Consider the following 27,536-nt stretch of genomic DNA (forward strand, 5'->3'; position numbering starts at 1 on the left):
TTATTTGTGCAAATACATTATGCTTTAAATGTATGCAATGAAGTTTTGATTTCATATTTTCACATGATCTCTGATCCTGAGACGATCTGAATCGCAGTGAATGCACGGAAAAGATCACAGACACAAACGCGTCAAATCAAGACTATGGTGAGAAAGTGGCATTTCAAGTGAATGTTTATTCACTAATCAAACTCTGTCAGTCTCATTATAAGAAGTTGATATATCTGTATTGTGTGAAATGGTTAAAAGCGGATGATTGCGGTCCTACAGTCTCCTCACAGCTCAGTGTCTCCCAGTCGGTCCATGTGCTGGACATACGGCGCCAGTTTGTGATGGACCATCTCCTCGTCTTTCTTCTGCCGCCATTCTCCTTGAAGAGCAAATAACTGGAACAAATGGAGATCTTAGATTACGGACCTGTTTCCATCGTAAGTGCAGCACTGTACACGTTTGCAAACTAAACAATAATGTTTTACATTCTGTTCTAGTGAAAATCATTTTTTCATTAAGTACTACCTTGAAATAATATAGCATTATTATTTTATTATATTTTATATAATATATATGGGTCAAGCACGAAAAAGGGTTTAAGCATAAAAACAATAAGTGTAATACTGCTTCAAATTGTTGTTTTTCCCCAAAAAAATTAAAAGGTTTTCTGTTTAATTTAATTGCATTTTTGTTTTTGTTTTTCTGAGCAAAGAATAAATATCATACATTTCTCCCCTGATTTACAGAAGAGATCCACTAAAATGTCATTCAGTGTAACAATCTTTTCATGCATATTTACAACAAAAATCCATTTATGACATATTAAAAGACTAATTACTTTCACCCCAAATACTAATTAGTTGTAATTTTACATTTTTAAAATGTGCCACGATCCTAGGTTTTGGCCATTTGTCAGTAAGAATTTTTTACTCATTTAAAACACAATAAAATTTAATATGCTCTCTTATTCTTTTATATATTTTAATATGTACACGTCAGAATAAACATGTTGTTTGAATTTTTACATAAATAATGTAACATTATTTCAACCAAATTATGACATTTTATTCTCCAAAAACGTATTTGAAACCTTAAAAGTAGACACTTTACTTACATTTAATGTGCTTTCTATGAACATAAAATCACTTTTGTAAATTTCTTTCGACGCGGACATCTTAACGTCTTTGACCCATTATATATTTTAATATATAATATATATATATATATATATAATATATTTCATTATTATTAAGTATATTTTTCATATTAATGAACGGCATTTATATAATTGTTAATATTAATTATTTTTTTAAATATTTAAAAAGTACCTATTTTTAAGTCTATGTTTACATATAAATTAATAAATTCATGCATATATTAATAACTTTAAATTATGAATCACTATGAATTCATTATCAGCATAAATTATGTAGTACTACTAGTGCCTTGAGTGAAATAAAGGCACACTACAAATAAAATGTATAATTATTATTTCATTATTAAGTATATAATACTGAATTTTATATTCATTAATATATTAATGATATTATCAGCATAAATTATGTAGTACTACCTTAAATTATTATCTTTTTATGGTGTTATTATTTGTATTATTATTGTTTAATTTATTATTGCTAATATCATGCTATTGTTATTATTGCATTATATCATGTATGCATTTATATAATACTGAATATTATATTTATTAATATATTAATTATATTTTTAACTATTCCTCAGTATAAATTCAGCACAAATGTATCTATTTATTAACAGTATTTTATTATTAATAATTATTTTATTATTTAGCATTTAGTATTAACTATATTATTTAGTATGACTTTTTTAAGAGTTATTATTTTATATTATATTCAGTATAATATTTACTGATCAGTATAAATTAATTATCAGCATTGTAAGTGCCACATTGCACTCGTTTGCAAACTAAGCATTGAGCGGAACGATATATTTTGCCTTTCATTCTAGTGGACATAACGGGCGTTACTAACTAAACCAACTGAACTACTAAACAGTGAAGACCTCACCATCTGTCTGAGCTCCTCGTTCTCCTCCTGCACAGTTTTGATTCTCTGTACTTCACTGTCGAAGCTCAAGAGCACAGGCTGAGGTGAAGCTGTTAAGGAGCTCAATCAGTCTGACCTCATTATAATGAATGCACATCTACAATCAGTACATGAGAACATTGAGTGTCATTTCTAGGCATCAGTGTCACATTAATGCTATTTAAACAGCTGAGCATCCCATAGCAGGCAGTGTTTGGATATGCATGCACTGGAAGAGGACGCTCAGGAAGTTGTGCAGAGACACCAGGAAGGTGTCGGCCCACTGGCGGGAGAAATACGGAGAGAAGGAGGGATTCTGCTCCGGCGCCGGGATGAAGGGCAGAGCGAACCAATCACGCCACTCCGGCTGAGCCTGCAGCTCCAGCACCTGCTTCAGGAAAAACTCCTGCGTCTTCTCCAGATTCTTCATCTGAGACACAGCAGAGACACAAGACACAGTCTCCCACTGATGAACTACAGAGACTGAACAGACACTTTTATTATTATATTTCATTTTTATTGCTATTTAACATTATCATTTAAAAATAAATATTTTACTATTATTATTATTATTTCATAGTACATACATATATTACAATTATTTTTATTATCAATATTGATTATTATTTATGTTACCTATTATATTTTTATTTATTGATCAGTATAAATTCATTATCAGGAACAATTTAGTACTACCTTGAAATAATTCAGCTTTTTTTATTACATAATTATTTTTATTGTTTATTTTTTTATTTATTGTTTATACAGGAAACATATTTACATACTAACGAATTATATTTTGAATTATGTAGAATTATTTATTATTATTTTATGTTAAATACATCTTTTTAAATATTATGTTTATTAATATATTATGTCATTTTTTTATTAGTATAAATTCATTATTAAATAATAAAGCTTTTTATTAAGCTGTTATTTATTAATTTATTTTTATATTAGATATGTTTATATTAATGAATAGCATTTATTATTATTATTGAATCTATTTGTATTAGATTATTTGGTGCATTATATTCATAAATATATTAATGACATTTTTTATTATAGATCACTAAAAAAACTCATTATCAGCATAAATTAAATTTACAATTACTCTGAAATAATATCACTATTATTTTATTATCATTATTGTTATTTAATTTTGTTATATTAGGTATATTTAGTACATTATATTCATTAATATATCAATGATATTTTTAGTTATAGATCTGTATAAATTCACTATCGGCATAGATTAAATGTAGAGCTACATTGAAATAATATAGTGCTTTTTTGCATATTAACAAAATAAGCGAAATCTGTGTAACGTCATGAAAATGGCACGACAATACTAATTTTTTAAAGGCTTAATTTTTTTTTTAATGCAAAATACATTTTCTTTTTCTTGTGATTTGTGTGTGAAACATGAGCTGGAGTGTTCTGGAGAACCTGAACGGTGTGAATGAGGTAGAAGCGGTACAGACTGGTCCTCAGCTTGTTGACGGTGGGTCTGTAGACGTCCTCCAGTCTGGAGAAGAGCCTGCGGTCCAGATACGCCCAGTACTCCTTCAGACCCGTCAGATCAAAACTCTGAATCAGCTGCTGGAGCTGATCGATGATCTTATCAACCTGTGATTAAACACCAATCAACAATCCGCAAATCAGCACAACACAACATTTACACAGCATCACATCAGTGTCTCAGCAACGGATGCTCTGCAGTGAATGGGTGCCGTCAGAATGAGAGTCCAAACAGCTGATAAAAACATCACAATAATCTACAAGCAATCCACAGCACTCCAGTCCATCAGATCACATCTGGAGAAGACGAGAGAAACAAATCCATCATTAAGACGTTTTACATTCACTTTTGGCCTAAATATGACTCCATAATCAATAATAACGCTTCCTCCAGTGAAAAAGTGCATCTGCTGTTGTCTCTCACATCAAAATCCAGCCACATATTTGTTTAGAGCTGTTTAAACGCTGCTTGATCTGTGCAGATTTCTCTCCTGATTCAGACCAGAACACTTTTTCACTGGAGGAAGAGTTATTATGGATTATCGACTCAATGTATTTTAGTTAAAAATGTCTTAATGTTGGATTTGTTTCAGCTTTTGTCTTCTCCAGATGTTAACTGATGGACTGGAGTGCTGTGGATTATTGTGATGTTTTTATCAGCTGTTTGGACTCTCATTCTGACGGCACCCATTCACTAGGTACACAGTTAGTGAATAAGATTGCACTGCATTTCTTACAAAGCAAGCTTATGTCAGATCAACCTAACAGTCTGCACCGAGCTGCGAGATGGGGAATTTCACCGTGCTAATTGTGTTGAGCACACATTTTGTGCCGTTACATGATCTGCATAATTCCTTTAGTGTATCAGGTGCTAGAGCAAAGCAGAAGCTCATGCAAATAATCTGAAGGGAATGCCTTCCTCATTATTTCTGTTTGGTGCAGCCAGCTGTGCAGAAATGACACGCTACACCTTTAAAGGAATAGTTCACTAAACAAATAAATAAATGAAATTTGTTGAAGATGAGATGAGTTTGTTTTGAGCATTGCATCAGTGTCTCAGCAATGGATGCTCTGCAGTGAATGGGTGCCGTCAGAATGAGAGTCCAAACAGCTGATAAAAACATCACAATAATCTACAAGCAATCCACAGCACTCCAGTCCATCAGATCACATCTGGAGAAGACGAGAGAAACAAATCCTTCATTAAGACGTTTTACATTCACTTTTGGCCTAAATATGACTCCATAATCAATAATAACACTTCCTCCAGTGAAAAAGTGCATCTGCTGTTGTCTCTCACATCAAAATCCAGCCACATATTTGTTTAGAGCTGTTTAAACGCTGCTTGATCTGTGCAGATTTCTCTCCTGATTCAGACCAGAACACTTCTTCACTGGAGGAAGCGTTATTATGGATTATGGACTCTATGTATTTTAGTTAAAAAAAGTCTTAATGTTGGATTTGTTTCAGCTTTTGTCTTCTCCAGATGTTAACTGATGGACTGGAGTGCTGTGGATTACTGTGATGTTTTTATCAGCTGTTTGGACTCTCATTCTGACGGCACCCATTCACTGCGGAGCATCCATTGCTGAGACACTGATGCAGTGCTACATTTCTCATCAAAATCCAGCCACATATTTGTTTAGAGCTGTTTAAACGCTGCTTGATCTGTGCAGATTTCTCTCCTGATTCAGACCAGAACACTTTTTCACTGGAGGAAGAGTTATTATGGATTATCGACTCAATGTATTTTAGTTAAAAATGTCTTAATGTTGGATTTGTTTCAGCTTTTGTCTTCTCCAGATGTTAACTGATGGACTGGAGTGCTGTGGATTATTGTGATGTTTTTATCAGCTGTTTGGACTCTCATTCTGACGGCACCCATTCACTGCGGAGCATCCATTGCTGAGACACTGATGCAGTGCTACATTTCTACAAACCTGATGAAGAAACACACTCATCCTAATCTCGGATGACCTGAAGGCGAGTGCATTTTCAATTTTTGGGAGAACTATTCCTTTAACAGGTCAACAATGTACATTTGACTTGTGCATATTCATGCATATTCATATTTGAATGCACTAACCTACTAAACCTTATATAATGTTTATTATGTCCTGTTGTTATTCAGTCCTACACACAAGGCTTCTGCAGATCAGATCAGGTGAATGCATGAATCTGCACACATAAACTCACTCTGAAGCCTTTCTCTTTGTCTGCTTTGATCTCTGAGTCCAGGTGCTTCAGTGTGCTGGTGAAACCGCGGTATATCAGATACTCTCGCACCAGATCATCCGTCCTCTCCACCGCTGAGGCCATTCTCACATAGTACCCTAATGCACACACACGGACATAATGCACATAATGCACACACACGGACATAATGCACATAATGCACACACACGGACATAATGCACACACACGGAAATAAGGCACAAAATGCACACACACGGAAATAAGGCACAAAATGCACACACACGGACATAATGCACACAAAACATACACAATGCACATAATACATGAAATATAAATACGGCATTTTACATGCATGATTATTTTGCAGAGTAATTCACAATAAATGAGTTCATATGAAAGTTGATAGTGTTCTCAGCACAGATGAGCTCGTGTACGACACGATGTGTTTACTACATCGTTACAGACGATATAGTCGCGTAAAAATAAATAAATGCAATTAGAATGAAAACACAGTGATTAAAACAAACGAAGCGTTTACCTGATTAATAAATGTGTTTGGTGCGCCTCTTCCTGTTTTCAGCTTCTGCTCGTCACGTGACGGACTCATGGGATGCTGTCACGTGCTGTACAACAACAACAAAACCCTCAATGAAGTCATTTAATAAGGCTAATACACTCATAAAATGGAATAAATCTCAAGCGTGCTGTTTTTAATTCTCAATGTCTTCATCGATTATTCTCAGTACTGAAATACTGTATTAAAATCATCCTGCTAGACACTTATTTGAACTCTTAATAACTAATGCATGCATGCATAAGACATAAAAGCCTATAGGATCTCTGTAGTATCTTAATGGTTTCTCCTAGACAGCAATGGGCTCCATTATGAAAGAGCAAAGCTGAACAATAAGGTATTCAGCAAAAGCACCCGGAGGTGTTTGACCTCAGAGATGAGCCGCATAGAAAGCTGATTAAATGAGGCTGATTTTCATGCTGCTCATTTTACTGTCACGGTTGAATAATCAAACAAGAGGCCAGTGTAAGAGATGGGAAGAGACGGTTCAGAGACAGACTGTATGTTAACTTGTCCTGAATTCAATTTGGTGAATCTGCTGTCTTGAATTAAGATTATTCTAATGAGAATGCTCTTAGACATCTATTGGTAGAGATTCCCATTAGTTAACGTTAGTTTATGCCGAGGGTATGGGTTTGATTTTGGCATTGGTGGGGACATAACAGCAGACAACAGACATGTAATTGCTTGATCTAGGAGGATTTAGAAGTGGCTGGTTGGTAGGATCATGTCATAGCGTCTCTACTAAATGAAACACCCTTGAAAATCATAACAAGCAATGTCCGACTTTGCAAACTATAGTTCTCTCCTTAAATGTGAAGAGCTCAAACAACATATTAAGGAGATACTCCAAATTTCACAAAAAGCTTATGCACATAATTATAAGTCAGACATTGAAGCGAGTTGCTGTTTTTGTCTCTTCTGAGGAATTATTCACTTGTTTGCCAATGAACCACGCAGAGAGATTTCAAATCTAGACAAGGACAGCTCTGTTCATCCTGAAACAGTATAAAATGTGTCCTCTTAAGATGAAAAGAATGGTTACTAATAGTTAACATAGTTAAACCGTAACTGCAAATGAACCATGGTTTTGCTACAGTTGAACCATATTTGTACAAAAACTGTTATTTTTGTAATATATATATATATATATATATGCAGTGTTGGGGAAAGTTACTTTTAATGACTAAAAGATGCATTTAAATTGTAAACCTAAAACCAGTTGATTTATGATGATAATATATTACATTTACATAATATAATACTTAAAAAAAACAACAATGCAAAACAGATTTTGTAACCCACCGAATGTCATATGTTTTATTATTTTACTCTTTTGGTCAAAAATATTCCAGCCAAGTTCAACACAAACCCGACAAACCCCTTCCTTTCTCCTTTTATTACTTCCTTATTGAGTCTAATTGGCATTTGATAAACAATTAAAAGCTATTGCTCTCCACATTAGCGGTTCCCATGGAGACGGAGGGCTGATGCCATGTGAACACAGATCTTCACTCGGCTGAGATCTTCAGTGAATAGATCTAGATAGTGTGTGCTTCTAGATGACAGTGAATGCATCATGACTGAGAGTCATTCTGTCACAGTATAAAGCTGTTTGTTGTGAGTTTAAGGCGAGTTTGTATGAATGTGTGTGAAGTTTTGGAGTTATGCAATCACTGGATAGGCAGATTTATCTTTCCTATGTGATGCTTTCGATTGGGTCGGCATGCTTGTCAAATTAGATTTGTAAATTAGATCAACACAAAGAGTTCATTGTTGTTGCACAAAGAGCATGTAAGCACAGGAAGACCTGCAGATGCTTTCTTAATGAATCCAGCTCTTTAATGCAGTCTATTCAATGAGAGAAGAATGAAAAATATGTTTGCTGTAAAGTATTAGCACTCTTTAATTCACCTGATGGGCAACAGAGGGAGTTCTCGATTTTTTATTTATTTATCTGAAGAGCAAAAGATGCATAAATACTGAATAAAAAGATATTATTGTTAATATTATGCATTATATATTATATTTTAAATGGTAAAAATATATTTACAATAATTAATTATTGTAATATAATATTTAGTTATATAATTATTATATAACTATAATAATGAATTCAATTAATTATAATAAAAAACTATGCAAAAATAGAATATTATATGTTTATTATTAGAAATACATTTACATTGTAAAAAATAATTATGCATTTTTTTTATTTGCGTATATATGTATATATGACTAAAACTAGGATTTTTCTGCTTCTCAAAAATGTTTAATATTATTTTATATATTTTTATATGTGTGTGTGTGTGTGTGTGTGTGTGTGTGTGTGTGTGTGTGTGTGTGCGTGTGTGTGCGTGTGCGTGTGCGTGTGCGTGTGTGTGTGTGTGTGTGTGTGTGTGTGTGTGTGGAGATTGCACACACACACTGCGCAGCATCACAACTTGATCACAGCAATTGTGCACATGAGTGATGTTTTCATCATCAGTCTGAGTCTGACACGGCTTGATTTCACTGCTCTAATGGCTTTAGAATGGCAATACCATGTTTTTGGCCATTTACCATGGTACTAGCCCTCTTATCATGTGTGTTACTGCTTATATTCACACTCAAAAAAAGTGTTATATCACCATGGTACTGTCACGGTAACGTGGTCTGTTATTGCTTATTTTCAGTTTCAAAGAAATATTAAATATCTCCATGGTACTGTCATGCAATACCATGTGTATATTATACCAATTTTTTTTGCATTTTTCTATTACCATGTTTTTTTGGACACCATAGTAGTAGTAGCTCATGTCTGTTACTGCTTGATTATTTTCAAGTGTCAAAAATTACTATGTTATTGTTTTTTGGGCATTTACCCATTTTAGTAGTTCATAACCTTGTCATGTTACAATAAAAGTAGGAAATTGAGCTGAGCTGGCAACTGATAGTTTGTAGGTTTAAACCCCACAAGGATTGATTTATGAGTGATTATCACCAGTAATCCGTGACTGTAAATACACAATCTTTTAAAAGAAGTCAGATAAGTGTCTCATTAGTATATTAGAGAGTGTTTGCTTGAGCAGGAGATATTGCCACAGTGTTAGGATGTGGTGGGGGGTTGCTAGGGTGTTGCCATGTGCTTAAACTCCGCCCCTGTAAGCTCACACTCATCTGTATATATTTTTGAGTGCCACACCCACATCTCATCATCCAATCATCATCTGACGTGTAGAACCAAAACCCCACCCTACATTTTTTGTGCAGATGAAAAATCTGTCGTTACTTTGGTTTCATCGCAACTTCTTTGGGATTTTTTTTTTCAACCATTGATGTTTAAAGCGATAGTTCACCCAAAATAAAAAAAAATAAAAAGAAAAATTGTTGTGAATTTACTCGCTCTCAGGCCATTCAAGATGAAGGCGAGTTTGTTTCTTCAGTAGAACAGTAAAGAAGATTTTTAGATTTGCTGCTTGGTGATTCTTAAAATGCAAATCAATGGCTACCGGCATTTTGAGAGTCAAAAAAAGCATATACAGGCTAGAGTTTGACCGACATGGGTTTTTCTCTGGCCGATGCTGATATTTAGAAATCAGGGCTAGTGGTCGACCGATATGGGTTTTTTGACAGCCGATATTTAGAAATCAGGGCTAGTGGTCGACCGATATGTTTTTTTTTTTCAGCCGATATTTAGAAATCAGGGCTAGTGGTCGACCGATATGTTTTTTTTTACAGCCGATATTTAGAAATCAGGGCTAGTGGTCGACCGATATGGGTTTTTTGACAGCCGATATCGATGCCGATATCTTGGAAAGCAGGGTGATCGATGGCCGATATAAAGCCGATATAATTTTATTTATTTTAATTCATATTTAAGAAATTTGAAATCATTTGAAAATGGATAAAAAAAATAAACGTGTAAAATAAACATACTTATACTCTAGAACAACGGTTCTCGCGTACCCCCGCTCTGTACATTTTGTATGTTTCAACATCTCAACTAGATTCGACTAAGTCTGCAAGGTTTGTGAAATTAAATGTTCATTAATCATTCAAAGATTTGTTTAAATTATATAAATGCGTATTTGTGGAATGCTGACGGCAAACGAGAAAGTATTATAATGTTTGCCTTTAATAATATTAAAGCAATCGTTATAATACGTTTTTGTATACATTTTAATTCCTTTATTTAACAGTTCTATCTGATTATTAGATAGACTTCTATCCATATTAGACAGAACTGAATGACAACGGTGAACAAGAGGGAGAATGTGAGCACTGTGTGTTTTCGGCGCCGTCAAAATAAAAGTCCCGCCTCAAACACATTGGCCAAACAGAAAAACTTATCGGCCAATGCCGATATTTGAAAAATGAAAGATATCGGCCGATATATCGGTCAACCACTAATCAGGGCAGCCGATGGCTGATATATGATGCCAATTTTTTGGGCCGATATATTTGGCTGATTTTCTTTTCTTTTTGTTCCTCTTCATCTCATAAAAGAGAGTTTGAATACATGTTTATTGCAGGGTACAAGATATAGAGTAGATATATAGTGGTTTCTCCGGTAACCGCTGTAATCAAATAAGCGCTGCGCTCACAAACGCTACTTCATCAGGCATTACAGGAAAGACGGAATGAAAATGACATCGAAGCTTTTCTGAAGACGGTCGGTTCTTTTCAAAGATACATGCATATAAAAACACCCACGCTGCATTTTAATTTTGAAACGTGCAGTGCTCCGTTTATTCAACAAAGTATAAGCCTTTTGGAAAATCTATTTGTGGCGGTCAGTTTTGATATTGTGACGAGCCGCCACAAATAACTCAATGTATGGGAAACACTGGACACTGCTATGAGTCAGAAATAAAAGAGTTCACCCATATTACACAGCCTGCTGCTCATAACGGCTTAAGAGTGCGCTGACCACGAGCGATGAAATCGTGGAGGCTATTGTCGGACCCACAGACACATTTCATGAAGTAAGTTAACGTGCACGATTTAGCCAGCCCAGAAGATTCGTGTGAATTGCACGTGTTTCTACTTTCACATGCAAATGACTTGTTGCACTTATGAATATGATAAGCATGGTCGGCATCAATTGTAGTAGAGTAAAACGTAATTATGCTTTCGAAACAGTCTGTTTTGCAGAACAATCGGCAGATTAAATAATGCTAAAAATCGGCCCGATTAATCATCCGGCGGATCAATCGGTCGACCTCTAATACAGGCAACACAAAATTAATACCCCCTGGTATCTGATGATATATTGAGGTCTTATGGAGCGAAATGATCAGTCTGTGCAAGAATCTGAACATTATTTACAACATTATTACCTGTAATCCAGAGCCTATGCAAACGGGGAAATCTGATTCTTTTCAACAAACTGGTTCTTTCGGATAGTTTGATTATTTGAACTGGTTCAATTCATTAGTTCGTCTACATAATCATGCAATGACGAAACGTATACACAATCATATTATTAAAGCACCCAATAATGATGTGAAACGTGGATGTTTTACATGTCTAAAGCATATAAAGTGAATAAACCAGTCTTCATCAGCTCACCTTTTTACATAAACCATGATGAGAAACCATAAAAACGTTTATTTCACTGCTTCATTTAAGTGTTCAGTTCAGTTCACGCATGCGCATATCAGCAGCTCGTCAGTCTTCGTTCGAGTCGAACTGTTTCTTCAGTTCAGTGAGTGTTGGAGGAACTGGAGCGCTGAATGATTCATTCATCACAGGATCAGATACGCCGGTATTTTGGCTCATTTCGAGTCAGAGTAACTGTCAGGCGTCTGTGAGTTTTGATTGAGTAACTTGTAGATCTGTGCTGCTCGAGCCGCAAACTGTTTCAGACGCTTCAGTCCGATTTGATGAACTGGTTCATCCAGTTCACTAAAAAGAACCAGTTCAAAATAATGATTCATTCGTGAACCAGACATCGCTCTGGACCATTTGCCTGAGGCTCTGGATTAGAGGTAATAATGCTGTAAATAATGCTCAGTTTCTTGCACAGACTGATTGTTTCGCTTCATAAGATCTCAATATATTGTCAGGAGCCACGGGTATTAATTTTGTGTTGCCTGATATGATTTTTTTGACTCTCAAAGTTCCGGCACCCATTGACTTGCATTTTATGAATCACCAAGAACCACCATTTCAGCTAAAAACATCTTTACTGTTCCACTCGAGAAAAAATCTTGGATGGCCTGAGAGTGAGTAAATTAACAGCATTTGTTTTACAGAGAAGTTCCCATGTGTGATCCTCACCACCTGAACAGAAGGGATCTTGATGCTTGTATATTACAAACAAACCCTCTTATTGAGCGTGTTGCACTGTTGTTATCGATCTTCTGAAAGGTGTATAATAGACACAACACGAGTGTCAAACGCCTATTGATTTCAGTCACTTCAGAGCTGTGGAAATAGAGCGGCGCAGTAGAAAACCTCAGTAAAACAGATATTCTTCTGTGCGCGGCCTTAATGCTAAACGCAGTTATTGATAAGATGGTAAAACTGGCGATCACTCAAACGAAATGAATGTGGAGGAGGCTGAGGAGGCTCATTAGGAGCGTCATCTATCACTCATCTATTAGTGTTCTTAAAATCTCATTACACAACTACATATTTGCTGAAGAAAATCTGACTGCTGTTTGACTGCAAAACCACTCTCATGCTGGGGCAGTTGTCGATGTGTTGCTATATGGTTACTGTATGTTTTAGGGTGCTGTTACTGTGGTTACGAGGTTTTTTTACATTCTGTTATGCATTGCTATATGGTTACTGGCTGTTTTTAATGTGCTGTTATTGGTTGCCAGTAGGCCTGTCACGATAACAACTTTTTGTTGTGCGATATATTGCCCCAGAAATAATTGCGATAAGCGATATTATTGTCATTTTAAAGACCATTTTATGCCACTGAATATATAATCATAATGTAACAACATAATATTGCAAGAAGACCTACACACTTCAAATGACAACAAACTTTACATTTTTAAGAATATTTAGATCATGGAAAGTAAGTATAAAAATATTAGATACCTTAAAAACTTGAATAAATATTAAATAAATATTTTCTAACAAAAAGTGCAAAGTAACAAGTACAAAAAAAGAAAAATGCACAAAGAACTTGTATGGAGATTTTTCCATCTACAGATTATTCCCTGACCTTCTTTTCTCTGTAAATTAAGGGTGCACACTATTCCTGAAAAACACGAGCACTACTCAGCAGTCAGATGTCCGTATGCACAAAGACACAGATCCCTAAACAAGGCCATATCTGCAGATGAAACTGTTTGTATTTTTTTAAATTTGAACTAGCACCTCATGACTACACCACGTTATGTACGAGAAGCTGCAAAAGACTCATGCGCACGTGGAATGTAAAAAACACGGTGACATTCATTTTTTAAGTAAATATAATGGGCGATATATTGCGTCACCAAAAATTATTGAGGTCATGTACATATATTGCGTAATAAGTCGATATATTGATTATTGCGACAGGCCTAGTTGCCAGGGCATTGCTATACAGTTACTGTGGTTACCAGCACTTTTTAACATGCCGTTATTGGTTGCTGGGGTGTTGCTATAAACTTACTGTGGTTACTGGCTGTTTTCAACATGTTGTTATTGGTTGCCAGGGTGTTGCTCTAAAGTTACTGTGGTTACAGGATGTTTTTAACATGCCGTTATTGGTTGCCATGGCATTGCTATGCAGTTACTGTGGTTACCAGCACTTTTTAACATGCCGTTATTGGTTGCCGGGGTGTTGCTATAAAGTTGCTGTGGTTACCAACCCTTTTTAACATGCCGTTATTGGTTGCTGGGGTGTTGCTATAAACTTACTGTGGTTACTGGCTGTTTTCAACATGTTGTTATTGGTTGCCAGGGTGTTGCTCTAAAGTTACTGTGGTTACAGGATGTTTTTAACATGCCGTTATTGGTTGCCATGGCATTGCTATGCAGTTACTGTGGTTACCAGCACTTTTTAACATGCCGTTATTGGTTGCCGGGGTGTTGCTATAAAGTTGCTGTGGTTACCAACACTTTTTAACATGCCGTTATTGGTTGCTGGGGTGTTGCTATAAACTTACTGTGGTTACTGGCTGTTTTCAACATGTTGTTATTGGTTGCCAGGGTGTTGCTCTAAAGTTACTGTGGTTACAGGATGTTTTTAACATGCCGTTATTGGTTGCCATGGCATTGCTATGCAGTTACTGTGGTTACCAGCACTTTTTAACATGCTGTTATTGGTTGCCAGGGCATTGCTATACAGTTACTGTGGTTACTGGCTGTTTTTAACGTGCTGTTATTGGTTGCTGGGGTGTTGCTGTAAAGTTACTGTGGTTACCAGCACTTTTTAACATGCCGTTATTGGTTGCTGGTATGTTGCTATTAGAGCCCGACCGATATATCATTTTGCCGATATTATCGGCCGATATGAACCTGTCGCCGATATATCTGTATCGGCGAATATGCCGCGAATATGAATTTTTTTTTACAGAACATATAATGCAGATAAAATGCTTGAAATGGTGTAATTACTTAGTTTGTCCACCTCGAGGACCCCTCTCGAATGCGAATCGAGTGTACGTCTAGAGGCCCTCTTTCGAATGAGACCACCCCCGTGTCGATAGCCCCCAGGGTTCGGGAGTTATGGGTGGTTAAATTCGCGGTCCGGCGTCGACCGATCTAGCGATCCCGGGGGGCTACCGGCGCGCGGAGGGTGGTGTTCGAGAGGGCTCCTCGAGCTGAAGGGATCCCCCGAATTTGGTGGAGATCCGCCGGCGCGTTCGCAAGATAGTGACACCAGTCAACACTTTCACTTCAGTAAGGAGGTCTCTTGTTCAGGCAGCATTCAAGCGTTGTCTTATTCGACCGCAAGTGCCCTGCGAAGTGGACTTAAAGGTACAATAGGAGATCTTGGAAAATGCTAACTTTAGCCTGATAGCACTGAAAGCGAACGTCCCACCCTCTCTGCAATCGCCGTCCAAAGCCACGCCCCCTGAACACATTTACACTCACAGACCAGAGACAACATTACTACAATAGGCTACATCAGGTTCCCAATTCCAGTCCATGTTCTGAAGTGAAGTAAACGTCAACGGATTTCCCCTGCTCAGGGAGTAGGGAGGAATGAACTCTGTGTAGGGATCATATCGATCGGAACACAGTTCATGCACAGAGCTCACTTCTAACGAGCTGGCGCGAGGACTAGATTAACCGCTGGGCTACATCATGTGTCATTCACCGGTGAGAAATCTTTAAAAGTACTACAATACCAGGAAGAAATCTCGGGTTGTTGATGTTTGCCTGCCATCCTTGCTCTGTCTGCACAGCGTGTGTGAACGCGCTGATGACGTATCCCGTCTGCGCGAACCGGGTGCGCAGGGGTATGCTTATACATACATTGACAGGCAGGTAGGAAAGCGTATTAAAACGCTCGGACCGAGCGTTTTGATTGGACGAACATTTCTTGATCCTACGCCTTCCACAGAATATATAAATACAGATAAATACATTTAGACCACTTAACTTAATAATTGCTATCGGGATGTGAAGAGACTTTCAACCAGCATAACAAAAAATGTTTCTGACGACAATCACCTATTGCACCTTTAACATGAAATTCCGCCATGATTCCAGTTCCAAGGGAACGTACACGTTACATTCAAAGGGCATTAAAGTGCGCGAGACGTGAATTTATATTGTATTTATTTACAGAGGTAGGGGAGAGCGGGGCACAAAGTAACACTTTTTGACTTTCTCAGTTTGTGTAAGGAAAGTGTCCAAACTTTTGACTGGTACTGTACTATAATATACACAAAGAATATCGAATATATCGGTATCGGCCTTTTTTTTACCCCCTAATATCGGTATCGGCCACAAAAAACCCATATCGGTTAGGCTCTAGTTGCTATACAGTTACTGTGGTTACTGGCTGTTTTTAAAGTACTGCTATTGGTTGTCGGGGCATTGCTAGTGACTGTGGTGACTGGCTGTTTTAATGTATTGTTGGTTGCCAGGGCATTGCTATAAAGTGACTGTGGTGACTGGTTGTTTTTAATGTGCTGTAATGCAATTGCTGTGTTGTCATGGATGGTTGCCAACATTTATGCTGCAGCATTAAACAATTTGTTTAAAGACACTTAAATGCCACTTCAGAAGCGCTTCCGTGCCACCTTTGCAGTGTAAATTTGGCAAATGTATTCTAGTTCATTGTTTGCATTGTTCGGCAGCATTTGCTGCGCTGCCTTTACATTTTCAGCCATCACAGAACAGCTGTGTAATGATGCAATGCAGCATAAAAACCAGACTAAATTATGCTTGCTTTGACTCACCTCAGTCCCTGGTATGAGAGTATACAGTTGTAATTGCTGTGTAAATGCATTTATGCCACTTAAGTAGCATCAAACAGTCTGTGTAAAAACACCTAGAAGCGCTTCTGTGCCACCTTTGCAGAGTAAATTTGGCATAAGTATTAAGTGCATCATTCTGAAGCATTTTATGTGCTGTCTTTTCACAGCTGAGTTAAGGCTGGTCTGTGCCTGCCAAAAAATAGTGTAAATTTAGTGTAAAGACACAATGCAGCATAAAAGCCAGACTAAATGTTGCCTGCTCTGACCCACCTCAGTCACTCATATCAGATTGTACAGTTGTAATTGCTGTGTAAATGCATTTATGACGCCTCTGAGCAGCTTTAAACAATCTGTTTAAAGACACCTAAATGCCACTTCAGAGGCGCTTCATATGTGCCACATTTACAGTGTAAATTTGAAATGTAATGGCACATAAAAGCCTGATTAAATTATGCTGGTTTGCACCTCAGTAGCTGTGTAAATGCATTTTTGCCACTTTTGAGCAGCCTAAATAGTTCATACCACTTCAGAGGTGCTTCTGTGCCGCCTTTGCGATGTAAATGTATCAATTTAACTGATAAGCCTGAACATCATCATGCAGACTTGGACAAACAGACCAACTAAAATGTGGCTGTTTTTCTGAGCTGTGTGTATTTTATAATTGGATCAGATGGAGTTTGTGATGTAAATATGTAAAAAAAAAATATATAGTTTTTTTATTGTGTAACGTTCCTAAAATGCCCAGAAAAGCAGGTAACATGAAGGAAACATGTTCCATATCATCCAAACCAAGTTTCTCCCAAAGCCATTGAGGACATTTCAAATAGCAGGCCATGAAATAACTGTGACAGCACTGATTGGTTTACGTTAGCTGGCAAAATACAGTAGTAATTGGCTTTACGCACTTGCTGTAATTGCTTTCGCATGCTGCCAAGAACCTGAACGCGCTAATAGATGCGCTACAGCGACTGTAAAAGAAAGAAGGCCTCAGGGAGATGTTGTCTTTCACATCCTAACGCTCATAAACACACTCCCCTCCGAGGACCTCGCCATCTCTTATGCATTAAGATTCTGATGAATAATTCATGATGTTGCACTTATTAAAGTCAACCCTGTCGCTTTTATCATTTAAGTTATTAGAGCGGGCTAATGTTAGCGTAATCATATTAAATCACTGGTGATGTTCGATCGCGCAGAGTTCGGGCGCTTGTTATAGCGTCAGCGTCTGGGGTTTGTCTCCTCTTTAAGGGCCTGTGGACACGCGAGGGCTAATTGGGCACCATAAATAATTAATGCGGCTGAAGACGTTAAGAAATGTCAGAGAGCTTTGAAGGAGCTGCAGTCTGTGTGGACTTGTGGTCTCTAATGGCCCTGCTCTTCTTTCTGTTGTCTGTGTAGGTTTGAAACAAACACAGATTCACAGTCTTCTGCTGAATGCGCTTTTCATTTTTGCTGCACACCAGTATTGCATATTTGTGCACAATGAACACTGACGATGTGAAATTCCTTTAGAGAGCTTTCCATATAGTTTTCGAGTAGCTAATATGACAGCATGCTGGTATTGTGACTATGTGTTATAAAACTGAGTCTTGATGTTGCAGAACTCTTTGCTGCATGCTGCTTTCATTTGCATGTGAACATTAGGAGCTGAATTCATCTTCTCAAAATGCATTCATTTTTAGGCTTATTGTGTAAAAAAAAAATCAAAGGAGCACTGTCTCAAACACACTTTCTTCCAAAGCAAGGGATTGTGGGTTATATTTGCATGCACGGATGCACAGAAGGCAATTTTTATTTAACTCTTTTATAATTCATCTTCATACTGTTAAAGTTTATTGTGCCTATAATAGGGTTCTATGATATAGATGATGGGGAAAATGTGGACGGAAAGATGAAATCCAGTCATAAAAATGGAATTAAATGTGTAAAATTGAGTGTCATGGAATTTTGGATGAATAAATCAAAAAGATGAGCTGTACACTTGATCAAATTGTTATGTACTAATGTCTATGAATGCTAAAGTGCAAAAGGACTGCTATTAAAATATGAGCGGCACAGTAAACTTTTCATTTGGTTGTATTTTAAAAGATTATTAGCATTTTGATTAACCATTTTTAATAATAAATATGTATTAATTCATAAATAATAGGGATGTAACGATATCAAAATCTCACAATATGATAATATCTCGATATGAAGACGATATTTATCGCAATATAAAAAAAAAAAGACAAATGAAGACTTGGAAAACAATTAAAATTTTGTGCATTTTAAAGTTAAATTATTCTGTCTAATGCACTTTGAGAGTTCAAAATTCAAAATTAAGAGCTCCAATCCATGTTTCTTAGAAAATTTAAGTCAGAAAAAAGTCAGTGAATTGACTTGTACCTGAACTTTAAAGGGGACTCAACCCTCTTTTTATCCGTCTGTTTAGTCTCCGTCTAAATTGCATTCAAATACAAATTAGAACATAATAATAATAATAACAATCTTATTGTTATTCCTATTACACTAATAGCCATATATTGTAAAACAGTTGCACTGTAAAATAAATGAAAATAAAATTTCAGAAGTATATTATTTTTGTTTTATTCTGGAGTAGGGAAATTACAATACTTCTTTCCTAATTTCTACACTTGAAAGAGATCTTTTGAATTTGTACTGCAGTAACGTTACCCATTTAAACCGCTAGCTGTCAGCAAATCATGCTGTACTTTTATTTTAGACAGCTTTTATTTTATTTTTATTTTAGGACAAATGTAATGAAATGTATCAGAAGGATCCCAGCATAAGAAACAAGTGGATAGTTTATTTTGAATGGCATCCCGGATCGTGTCAGAGGATTGATCAGAGCATTTTGCTTTGTAAAAGAGGCACAGCGTCATTCAGAGTTCACAAAGAAACATTTGTTGAAAGATGAAGCGGTACTAGATCTGACTGCAGCTGCATCACATTGTAAGTAAAATATTTCATAATGCTTTGTCTGCAAATGACAGCTTTATTTTGATTATGTTGTCAGAACACTCAAAACATGCAATAGCGAGGGGGCGTTGATGCTAAAAACTTTATTAACATTATAAGTAAACCTCAAAGAACATATTAAAATAATAATTAAAAAAATCCATGTCATGACCCCTTTAAAGTCCTTTTATGTTAGAATTAAGTATATTTAAAAAATCTACACTTTTTGCCCGGACCTATCATTTCATGCCGTCATGTGATCTCTATAATATCAAGTTTTGCTATCGCTATACCACCATATTAATAATATTGTTGCATCCCTAATAAATCCAGAAATATTAAAATATTTCTGTGTTGAAAAAAAAAAAATCATATAGGACACTATTATTGTAAAAAAAAAAAAAAATTATTAAATGGTTAGCTTTTTGTTTATTAAAATTTAATTAAACCCCTTAAACCAGAAAAATTAAAAAGGAAAAACAGAATTTGTGCAAAAAATAGTTCCTACAATATTAATATTTTTTTTCTTAGTTACTTCATTAAATAAAATTGTATTAATTAGCCCATTTATCAAAAAGCATGTCTAATCTAATAAATTTAACAGTTTAATTAATAAGTCTTTTACAATGAATCAATCAAACGAATTCCTTTACAACAGAACAATGCATTTTTTTACTATTTATATTATTATTTTTGTATTTTTAGTTATAATAAGTGATGCATTTGGCATAATTTCTTTAAGTTAAATACAACTTTTATTTTTGGCCATTTTAATGAAGAGCTTAGAGTTTCTTTGTGTATCTGATGTTAGTTAGTTAACAAATGAAATGGTGAAATGTTGGGGAAGTGACTCTGGAGATTCATGTGTTCATGTGCTCGTATATCGAGTTGAATGACTAAACTCTATTGGTGTGACCTGTATATTCTGTGTGTAGTATGCATTAGGATGCTGCGTCTCTTTCTCTAGAGCTGATTCACGTGTGAGTTTCTCTCTGTCAGGAAGTCTGTCTCGATGATAAGCCGCTTTACTGTTAATCAGCATTTCCTCTCAGGATGATACTGTGCTGCTTTGGTGAGTTTTATCGCAGATGTGGTCGCGTTACTAACATCAAATGGCATCTTTACTCAGCTCTTTTATATTCAACAAGTTCATATTGACCAAGTCTGTCAAGCTCTGAAAGGACAAAATGAACTTTAAAAGCAGCTTAAAATATTACAGTAGTCCAGATAACTCCTATGATGCACCAGGTTGCTGTTATTAAGTCTCGGATATTTTGTTCTAAATAAAGTAAGTGTGAATGAAATGTGACGGAATGAAAAGACTTTGCCGTCTTTATCTACTCAGGCAATGTATGGCTGAATATGTGTTGCCATAGCGATCGCTGTGATGTCATTGTATTTATAATGAGATGGAGGCCTTCAGACACACAATCAATGATTCGACAGCCATAAACTCAAGCACCTTCAGAGTCGAGAGATGAAGGCTTTCCTCCTCTTCCTCCTCAGCCAAACATCACCTTAAATACTAGACGTTTATGATTTTCAGATGCTGAAGTGAGTCTGACAACTCGCTGTGTTTGCTAATCGACACAAAACGGGACGAGTTGACCGCTGAAAATTACTACAATAAAAAAAAAACCCACACACACATTTTCTTATTTTATTTCAGCTAGTTGACAAAGCAAGATCTCTCATTTTCATTTAGTTTGAACTGATAAACTAAAATAACTCAAACTGAAATAAAACTTAATAGAAATTAAAAAAACTAAAACCAATAGAAATGACAAAGCACAAAATCACTAGAACTTTGTGAAATGAATCTAAACTAAATCTAACTATAAGTAAAAACTATAATAGTATCTCAAATATACTAAAATAACACTGATTACATTAATTATAAAAACTGGTTAGGAATTGAGAGGATTCCTGTAACAACGACATCTTCATCATCTTCATCTTCATCATCTTCATCTTCATCGCCCGGTCTGTATTTTACAGTCAGTCAGCCAAACCGATCTGCGCTGATGTCCGACGTGAGCAACTGCTGTTTCCCAAAGTAGAAGCTCATGCATTTTTTAATTTTAGAAAGATTACATCTCAGAAAGTTCATTTGATTTATGAGCTGCAATATTTCATGCACATACATTTTTCAGGCAACTGTGCCCTAATTTCAGTCTCGGATCAGAGAGATTTCTCTGTCTGCTCTGATGCCATGTACAGTAGATACAAAATATGAAGATGTCTTGATATTTTCCAGCCTTTGGCTGTATTTATTATACAGTATCACCGTTTAAAAGGGCTGTTTTTGTCCAATCAGAGGAGCTGTCTTTTCAATCAAACAGCAATTGTTTTTTACAAATTCAAATTCAAATACAAATACAAAAAAATACAAATATTTAAAGCATATAGTAAAAATCTAGTTAGTTTTCCACATTTTTTATTATATATATATATATATAAAAAAATTAATTTAATCATATTAAATAATTTTCATTTATATGCACCAACATTAAAACACAATATTAATCTTCTAAACGACACTACGGTTCAAAAGCTTGGAATAATTACAATTGTTTTTAAAAATATTTTTGAACAAAGTTTCTTCTGCTCAAAAATACTGCAAAAATAATCATGTTGAGAAATATTACTACAATTTAAAATAAGTTCTATTTGAATGATCTGTTAGAAATCGTTCTAATATGCTGATTTTGTGCCTTATTTTTATTCATTATTGGTGCTCAATACTTTTTATTATCAATGTTGAAAAATATTTTGGAAACTGATAATTTTTTCCCAGGATTTTTTGATGAATAGAATGCTCAAAAGAACAACATTTGTTTGAAATAAAAATATTTTTGCAACATTACAAATGTCTTTTACTGTCACTTTTGATGAAGTAGTAGTCATTTTTTGAATATTGCTGAAACTACCATTCAAACGTTTAGAGTATCACGGTTTTCACAAACAAAAAATCAGCTTTTATCACAGAAATAAATGACATTTGAACATATATTCACATAGAAAACAGCTGTTTGAAATTGTAATATTATTTCACAATTTTACTGTATTTTTGATCAAATAAAGCAGCCTTGGAGGGCAGAAGAGACTTTAAACATGAAAAAAATCTGAATTATTCCAATCTTTCCAAACAAAGTTGATTTCTTTTTCAGAAAGCGTTTGCTGTCTGACTGATTGTTTTGTGTGTAATTGTGAATTGTAGACTGAGCACATGATCGGTAAACAGCTGCATCAGTCTTTATGCTTTAAGAGGATTCACACGCTCCGTGTATTGAGTTAACGGCAGTAAACAGGCTGCTGCGCTTCTTTCTCACAATAGAGTGTTTAAATCCACACGGATCTCATGTAAAGTAACATTCCTCAGATACCTGAATCCGCTCTGTAATACAGACCGCGTGACTCTCCGGAGTTTCTCATGGATCTGAACGCATGCATGAGCTCGTTTGGTTTTTAGGAGTCATTCACCTCAAAAAATATCATGAACTTCCCCTCGTGTCCTCTAAACCTTTCATTTGTGGACCTGAATGTCCGAGCCTCCGCTAATGAAATAAAATAATGAAAGTCTCAAGCTCTGAAGAAGGCAAAACGCACCAAAGCAACTTAATTTTGAGTCTGTTCCTCATGAAAAGCGTAATATGACATATGGGCAAATGTTATGGTGCTTTTTGTCTTTTTTGGAGCAGAGGCATGTTTTGCTGGACTTCTTTATTTCCATCCAGTCCACTCATTTTAGTTAAGTAGGGCCAATGAAATCATTTTTTTCTTCCCGAAATTTTGTTTTAATGATTTAATTAAATTTTAATAATCTAAAGGAACGTCTAATCATTTAAATTCATACATCTTTAAAAATATAATAATTTATTGAACATTTAACAATAATAATGGCTTATTTTTCAGAAATTCTGTGCTGTCTCTGTTTTGTGATTTTAATACACATTTATTATCAAAAATAGTAATCAAATGAATGCGTAAAAACGTTGATCTTATTAGAGAAATGTAATACACATTTATTAGAGAAATTTGAACAATTCAATTTGAAATTTGTTTTATTTTCTCCCAAAATCAATCCCCCGTCCCAAATTCAGTTTTAATGTTTCTGGATTCAGTTGTATAATAATTAAAAAGTCTTATCAATTGAACTCATAATATTTTAACAATGCAACAATTTATTACAATTTTATCAATAATAGTGCCCTATACAATGTTTAATTTTTTCCCCCAAATTCCGTGATTTCTGTTTTAAGTTTTATGGATTCAGTTTTAATGGTTTAATTACATTTTAATAATCAAAACGTCTAACGAATTGAATTGATAATTTAATTATTGATTAAAATTTAAACTATAATAGTGCCCCCATGAGTATTTATGTATTTACTTCAGAAATTCTGTGTTTATTTTTTTCTGGATTCTCTGTTGTTTTATGTAGCACAACAGATATGTTATATTTACTAAATATCTTCTTTTTTCTCACCGTTATTAATCATCAAATATTCCTTTACGTGTGTTAAACTCATGAAGAGATGCCTGGAAAAAAATGATCATCAAAAACATTGGTAATCAAACGAATGCATAAAACTAATGCCAAACAAAGTGCTTCAAAACAGATTTACTGTTTAAATTAAAACATGGATGAAACATTCTGTGAAATTCCTTTTAAAAACAATTTTATATAAACTATATTATTATTACTTTGAGGAGTACATTCTAATCCTGTCATCATTTACTCACTATCATCTCGTTCCAAACCTGTATGACTGAAACACAAATTATGTTTTTTCTATGCATACAATAAAAGTCAATGGACCCCAGCGTTCTTCAAGCATGTTTAAGACAAGTTTGTGCAATATTTGCCTATTTTTTCTGCATAGATATTTTACACATGTGTGCTGCACTTGGAACAAAGCTTTCGTTAACCAGATGTAGGGTTGCAAAAAGGTGGAAAATTTACAGTAGATTTCGGAAACATTCCAGGATTTTTGGGAATCTTCCAGGGATTTTTGGAAAGTTTCCGGAAATTAACCGGGAAATTTTCCACCCCTTTGCAACCCTATGGTTCATAAATAGAAAGTTATTTGAGTCATATAGTTGTTACATTTTGAATTTGACTTGTTACACACACACACACACACACACACACACACACACACACAAATCAAAATTTGGTCAAATGCTTTGAAAAAAATGAAAATTTAATATATCGACCAGCCCTAATTATCACCAAATCTTGGATTATCAACTTGTTTTCATTCGATTAGCACAGGTTTTGTTTCTTTTTGGGACTGATCGATCATAGGCCTCATTGATCTAAAAATCTTTGAAAAAAATGAAAATGTAATATATCGACCAGCCCTAATTATCACCAAATCTTGGATTATCAACTTGTTTTCATTCGATTAGCACAGGTTTTGTTTCTTTTTGGGACTGATCGATCATAGGCCTCATTGATCTAAAAATTAAACCTCGTTTTTAAATGAAAAAAGCATTATTTGCGTATCATTTTGGCTCAAAAACTGAGGTGCATCAGTTCAGTTAAGTGAGGCTTACGATCAATCAGCTCCAAAAATAAATTGAATAAGCTGAAAAAAATTAATTGATCGAATCTGAGATTTGATAATATTATAGCATAATGAGAAATGTATAAGCAATTTTGTGTAGGCCGGGAACACCACAAGTATAAAAAGGTGGGGGGAAGATCCCCAGAGAAGAACATAAATAATCTTTTATTTTATTTGTTTGTTTACTGGTTATACCCTGTGTGAGCAAAGTCAGTAAGTTTAAGTCCAGTGCAATAACATTAACATTAACCAGCACTTTCTGGAAAAAGGCAGTCCTCTATGGGTCAAAATGACTGGAGGGTTTTTAAATGCAATGCCAATCGCTTTGGTTATTAATGTTAAATGCATGGATGCAGACGTGTGTCTGGTTGCATTGGAGGAACACAGATCTGCTGTGCTGGTTTAATCGTGTTGTGTCACATGACTGTCAGTGTGTGTCTGTGTCTGTGTCTGTGTGTGTGTCTGTGTGTGTGTCGAACATAAATAATCTTTTATTTTATTTGTTTGTTTACTGGTTATACCCTGTGTGAGCAAAGTCAGTAAGTTTAAGTCCAGTGCAATAACATTAACATTAACCAGCACTTTCTGGAAAAAGGCAGTCCTCTATGGGTCAAAATGACTGGAGGGTTTTTAAATGCAATGCCAATCGCTTTGGTTATTAATGTTAAATGCATGGATGCAGACGTGTGTCTGGTTGCATTGGAGGTGCTGGTTTAATCGTGTTGTGTCACATGACTGTCAGTGTGTGTCTGTGTCTGTGTCTGTGTGTGTGTCTGTGTGTGTGTCTGTGTGTGTGTGTGTGTGTGTGTGAGAGAGAGAGAGATCCGGCCCCAGGCCTTCAGTAGTAACAGTGCAGGCGTTCTCCTCCAGAGGTGATCTGGACTGGGATCAGGTCTGTGGTGGTTTACTGTGAGACCGATCAGCATCAGGAACACGAGGAGAAGCAGCAGGGTAAGATTCGTGGTTTAGACCTCAGCACTCATGCTTCTGATGGACAGACGCTGTAGAACTGGTGTGTTTTGGGACTCTTAGAAAGTATTTTCTCTGTAAATAATGCAGTTTAGCACTTACCGGGATGTAGTTTTGTTTCTTCCATCTTAAATGTCCAGCGTTGGTTTAGTTTACACCGTAAAAAAAAGATTTCTCATACAGCATTGTTTTAGTTTACACCGTAAAAAAGTTTTTTTCAGAGTATGTTTTACAAGAAAATGCAATTTCATTCTTTCTACTAAAAAAAAAAAAATTCACGTTTAAATCAATGCCATTCCTTTGTAATAATTTGTGAAATTTGCTAGCAATTTCTAACTTAAAATTATTTTACAGTAAAAGTGTAGGAAATGGATCTGCGTTAGAATATTTGTGCATTTAAACTTCACAGATGTTTGGTCAGGTTTAACTATTTGTTTTCTGAAACGGAACATATTTCACTGTGTGTGTGTGTGTGTGTGTGTGAGAGAGAGAGAGATCCGGCCCCAGGCCTTCAGTAGTAACAGTGCAGGCGTTCTCCTCCAGAGGTGATCTGGACTGGGATCAGGTCTGTGGTGGTTTACTGTGAGACCGATCAGCATCAGGAACACGAGGAGAAGCAGCAGGGTAAGATTCGTGGTTTAGACCTCAGCACTCATGCTTCTGATGGACAGACGCTGTAGAACTGGTGTGTTTTGGGACTCTTAGAAAGTATTTTCTCTGTAAATAATGCAGTTTAGCACTTACCGGGATGTAGTTTTGTTTCTTCCATCTTAAATGTCCAGCGTTGGTTTAGTTTACACCGTAAAAAAAAGATTTCTCATACAGCATTGTTTTAGTTTACACCGTAAAAAAGTTTTTTTCAGAGTATGTTTTACAAGAAAATGCAATTTCATTCTTTCTACTAAAAAAAAAAAAATTCACGTTTAAATCAATGCCATTCCTTTGTAATAATTTGTGAAATTTGCTAGCAATTTCTAACTTAAAATTATTTTACAGTAAAAGTGTAGGAAATGGATCTGCGTTAGAATATTTGTGCATTTAAACTTCACAGATGTTTGGTCAGGTTTAACTATTTGTTTTCTGAAACGGAACATATTTCACATATTAATATGTAATATTAAAAACCCTTATAATTAAAAAAGCATTTTCTTTCTCAGTTTAGCAGAACATTATCTCCTCTTTTTCCTCACGCAACAACAGAAAGTGAAGGTGAACGCTGTCGAGCTAAAAAAATGCCACATATATAACATCACATGATGCTGCTTTGTGTGACTAATAGACCCAAAGTTTAATTCAAAATGTAATTTTGGTGTATAAATGTATAATCTTC

At 35.5% G+C, this 27,536-nt stretch overlaps 1 protein-coding gene across 1 annotated transcript in view; it reads right to left on the bottom strand.

Moving 5' to 3' along the window:
• LOC107564473 (WD repeat-containing protein 91-like) overlaps positions 1–23,028 on the bottom strand; it is a 32,728-nt gene extending 9,700 nt beyond the window's left edge. Inside the window, exons 1-7 of the mRNA XM_016249566.1 lie at positions 23,017–23,028; positions 6,310–6,394; positions 5,772–5,908; positions 3,504–3,683; positions 2,277–2,484; positions 2,037–2,119; positions 280–386 (exon numbers count right to left, since the gene is read on the bottom strand). Coding sequence (XP_016105052.1) covers positions 280–386; positions 2,037–2,119; positions 2,277–2,484; positions 3,504–3,683; positions 5,772–5,894 — 701 coding nt within the window. The 5' untranslated portion in view covers positions 5,895–5,908; positions 6,310–6,394; positions 23,017–23,028. The remainder of the gene's footprint in view (positions 1–279; positions 387–2,036; positions 2,120–2,276; positions 2,485–3,503; positions 3,684–5,771; positions 5,909–6,309; positions 6,395–23,016) is intronic.
• Positions 23,029–27,536: the final 4,508 nt, after the last annotated feature.

This window comes from Sinocyclocheilus grahami, unplaced genomic scaffold, assembly GCF_001515645.1.
Source record: "Sinocyclocheilus grahami isolate Dianchi unplaced genomic scaffold, SAMN03320097.WGS_v1.1 scaffold939.1, whole genome shotgun sequence".
NCBI classification, from domain to species: domain Eukaryota; kingdom Metazoa; phylum Chordata; class Actinopteri; order Cypriniformes; family Cyprinidae; genus Sinocyclocheilus; species Sinocyclocheilus grahami.